Genomic DNA, 4,259 nt, shown 5'->3' on the forward strand with positions numbered 1-4,259 from the left:
TATATAAGTGTACTCTAGTAAATTTGAAATTATGTAATGGATTTCCTCTCAACATACATGCAGAGTTCTAGATAACTTTTTCAGCAAAATCTTGGTTTACACTCTATTAAAAAATTCAGCCTTAACATGTAAAATTAATTCCTTTTTACCGGTAAATATAATTTTTGGCACATCAGCATTTAGGTTTATAGTCTAAGAAGAGCTCATGACAATTGCCGGGGTTCAGCAGACTTTTTGCGAAAGAAGGACCATATAATGGAAAACGTTTGGCTTTTCGACTGTTTCAAACATGGTCTGTAATTCATAATAACGTTTAAGTGCTGTTGATTTTAATGAGGGCCTAGACGAGTGAGAACTCATTGATGAAATGTTTACATTATATGCATTGATAGTGAGTTTTACGCATGATCACAAATTTTGAATTCTTATTTATATTTCTTCAATGTGTAACCGGACGCACAGAATTTAAGTCTACTTTATTATTAAATTTAATTAATTTTTTACGACTTTAAGCGTCAAATCTGGAGCTCTACATACATGTATCAGTAGCATATATTGACATATATCCATAGAGTTTCTTTGGTTATTGAACAAATATCACACAAATGGGCGCAACTTCTGCTTTAACATAAAATTTCCGTTATACGCCGTAAATTTCCATAGTCGTCCGTAGCATTTCGGAACGACTGTCAATTGACATCATTGTATCATGCATGATTGTATGTTGCTTTATGCTTGGGTGAAACTCACATCTTGCCATCGCGTTAATTTATTCAACGCATCAATGTTTGATTCCACTATGCACTACGCCTATTGCACAAGTCTCTCTGCACAAACCAACATACACATACCCAGCATGATGTTTACGAACAAGAATGTTGCATATGTACGCATGCATGATACCATAAAGCAGAATGTAAATAGGCATTGGTCATCAGGCAAGATGTCAGTGTCATCAAGCATGAAAATGTGTCTACATACAAAATGAAAGTACCATCAATTGAAGAATCATGACACAGTCATAAAGAATGATGTAATTTTTACATAAATACCGTTCAATAAAGAAACGTAATATCACATTGTTAATCAAAGCGCTGTAGGCACTGAAGGCCTGGGGCTAGATTTGGTGTGCTTGGGAAGAAGTATTGTCCGAATTTCTCCCTGTGTCCGGATTTATACGGATTGACCCTTGCGGTTGAGTGCAGAAGCTCAGAGACTGTAAGAAAAGACAGTATTTGTGTATATACAACAGTGTATATAGACGGTGGAGGATTACACGATACTGGTGTGGGAACGAAAACCTTTTGTTCAACTCTACATATCCGGTAAAAGCTCGTCTACATAGGCGGTGGAGATATACAACAACATCAACAACATGGCTACAAAATACTGTTATTGTTGGCGTCAAATAAATCGCTTTCAACTAGCTTTTTCTAACATAATTAACATATCAGGAAAACACTTATAGTGTCTTTGTAATGTGAACACAAAGGAAAATCTACTTACCCTGATAAAGAACGGTGTACATATTGTGTACTTTGTCTCACGTAGAACTTTTCGCGCTCGATTTGTGCGCTCGATGTTAAATAGTGATGTACTTTATTTACAAGGCGGGTTATTGAGATCTGCGAAGAACTATTTTTAGTGCGCATGAATTAAGTGGTAAATCGGAGTTTTGGGAATTTGGTTTTTGGCAGCCGGCCAATTCTGATAGGATCAGCAATTTGTATCATTACTAAAAAAATGACAGATTTTGATTGACTATGTGTACAAGTCTTTTCAACTATTTGAAAACGTTGTTACATATTTTGGAAGAGGGACATTAAAATACAAACACGTAAATGGATGTCATTCAGTAAACTCCAAATAAAGACCAATCATATAAATGTACCGTGTAAAATTAAGAACACTATAAATATCATACTATCAGATATTTATATATATAGCCCATGTTCACGAGCGAGAATATGTAAACTAACGCACTGGGCTATGATATGTTTCTTTACATGTCTTACAATTTGAGTTTTCGTCATATTGTGTAATGTGAATACATGTAGTTAATTTTCTCTCTCTTGAATCATTTTATACGATATTTAAATCTCATATACGGATAGGCAGCTTTTAAAGTATATATATATATATGAAATAAAACGCTTTTATTAAATTTGCCGTAGCTTTCGACCTCTCGGTCTTCTTCAGCGGCGTTTATTTGTGAATAAGCATATCATCTTTAGCGGAAGAGACGTTATATTATCGCACGTTACATTGCGCGCCAATTTTAGTTTTTTGTGTTTAGTCCATATGGTTTGAACGTCCTCAGTTTGCGCTTCCAAAGTTGTTCGATGGTCTTCCGGTACTCGTCGGTTCCATTTAATTTTTCGAGTCCCATGACCCGGTAATCATGACCCGTTCGTGATTACAAAAGAAACAACACTCTCCTCGGATGAAATACAAACCACACGGTGCATGGCAAAAACAAAGACGAAACAAGACGAAAACAAAATGAGTGTTGTTACCAACCTGTCAAAGAAAACGTTAACTGATGCTCAGATATCCCTGCTGTCGAAGGGACTGAAGTTCATACCGACTAGAAAAACAATAGACAAAGGGAAATAACTTACAGACTTGTCAGCGTGGGAACGCCGTATGCGCTTAAAAGAATATTTCTATGCAGAAGACGCTTAACATAGAACCAGGGAAGATGAGCATCAATGCAAAAAGAAGACCTCGACGTGGACTCCAAAGGCTGGCCGCGACAAATGCCTGGACACATATATACAAGCGGTCAAAGACGACATCATTTGCGGATTAAAATTACTCCACGACGATGACATAGTAATTCGCCCTGCCGACAAGGGGTCGGGGATAGTGATAATGGACAGGGAAGACTATGTCAAGAAGCTGAAGTGTGAAATGTCGGACAGTGAGACATACGTCGCGGTGACGGATGATAAAACAAGGATTGTGGAAAACAAAGTGAAGAAAGTGCAGGTTACCTTATACAAGAAGGGGTCGATCGACAGTGACCTTAAAAGGTATCTCACCAGCGGCGGTGGAACTTCCGGTAAGCTTCAAGGCAACCCGAAGCTTCATAAACCTGGGATGCCTCTCCGCACTATTGTAAATGGCCGCAATCACCCGACAGAGAAGATGGCGGAAATAGTGGAGAATGAATTGCGCGATCATGTGACGTCACTTCTGTCGTATGTGAGAGACACAACCGACTTCCTAAACAAAATAACACAGATACAGCAGCCGTTACCAGACGGTACCATCATATTTTGTTTGGATGTAAAGGCTCTTTACCCCAGCGTACCAAGAGAAGAAGCCCGTGCTGCAGTAATTGAAGCTCTCAATCGGCGAGTGCAACCGGAAGTACCAACCAACGACATGATCACAATGATGGACACTGTTCTAAATAACAACACCATTTCATTCAATGGAGACCACTACATTTTAAATGAAGGAACTGCTATAGGATCGCACTTAGGAATGAATTACGCATCGACCTACATGGGAGCCTGGGAGACAGAGTTATTTTCAAAATCAAATAAACATCCAATAGCCTACTTCCGGTTTGTTGATGATGTTTGGGGCTTGTGGACACATGGTTTGGAGGCACTAAAGACATTCCATGCGGTTGCAAATGAAATCCATCCACGAATACAGCTAGAGCTCCGCTACTCCACAGAGCAGCTCGAATTCCTAGACACCATGACGTCTATTCAAAAAAGAAGGCTGGTTTCAGACCTATATACCAAACCAACAGATCGGCACCTCTACCTGCACATGGACTCGTCGCATACCGAGTCTACGAAGAAGGCCATTCCGTACGGCTTAGTTGTGAAGCAGAAAAGAATGTGTTCGGAAGAGACGGACTACAAAAAACACAGAGATGAGATAAAAGAGCAACTACAGAAGCGAGGATACAATGGCCGATTCGTCGAGACAGAGCTGAAGAAAGTTGATAGCAAGAAGCGAGAAAATCTGCTGCATACGTAAGTGCCTTCAAAAAGTACTTCCAGGGTACCGCTCGTTATCACTTTCTCCAGAGCGCTACCAAATGTCGGCCAAATTCTCCGGAAACCCCTGCCAACACTCCACATTTCAGATCATATGAAAAACGTATTTCCTGAATCTTAGCAGCATTCAGAAGAGACTGCAACCTTCAAGACATATTGGTTCATAAAAAGCACAACCGGATGTTTTTCCGAGTTCCCAATTACACAATCTTGCTGATTGGATTTTGTCAATAGTGT

At 39.3% G+C, this 4,259-nt stretch overlaps 1 protein-coding gene across 1 annotated transcript; it reads left to right on the top strand.

The window, feature by feature from the left end:
• The first annotated feature begins 2,874 nt into the window (after positions 1-2,874).
• LOC127840027 (uncharacterized) lies at positions 2,875-4,002 on the top strand. Its single transcript, XM_052368415.1, has one exon. It carries the CDS (start codon positions 2,875-2,877, stop codon positions 4,000-4,002), a length of 1,128 nt encoding a protein of 375 aa, XP_052224375.1.
• The last annotated feature ends 257 nt before the right edge of the window (positions 4,003-4,259 follow it).

Source organism: Dreissena polymorpha, chromosome 7, assembly GCF_020536995.1.
Source record: "Dreissena polymorpha isolate Duluth1 chromosome 7, UMN_Dpol_1.0, whole genome shotgun sequence".
NCBI lineage: Eukaryota > Metazoa > Mollusca > Bivalvia > Myida > Dreissenidae > Dreissena > Dreissena polymorpha.

Coding starts and splice junctions, on each gene's coding strand:
- LOC127840027 (XM_052368415.1), top strand. CDS start 2,875: ATGGACAGGGAAGACTATGTCAAGAAGCTGAAGTGTGAAATGTCGGAC.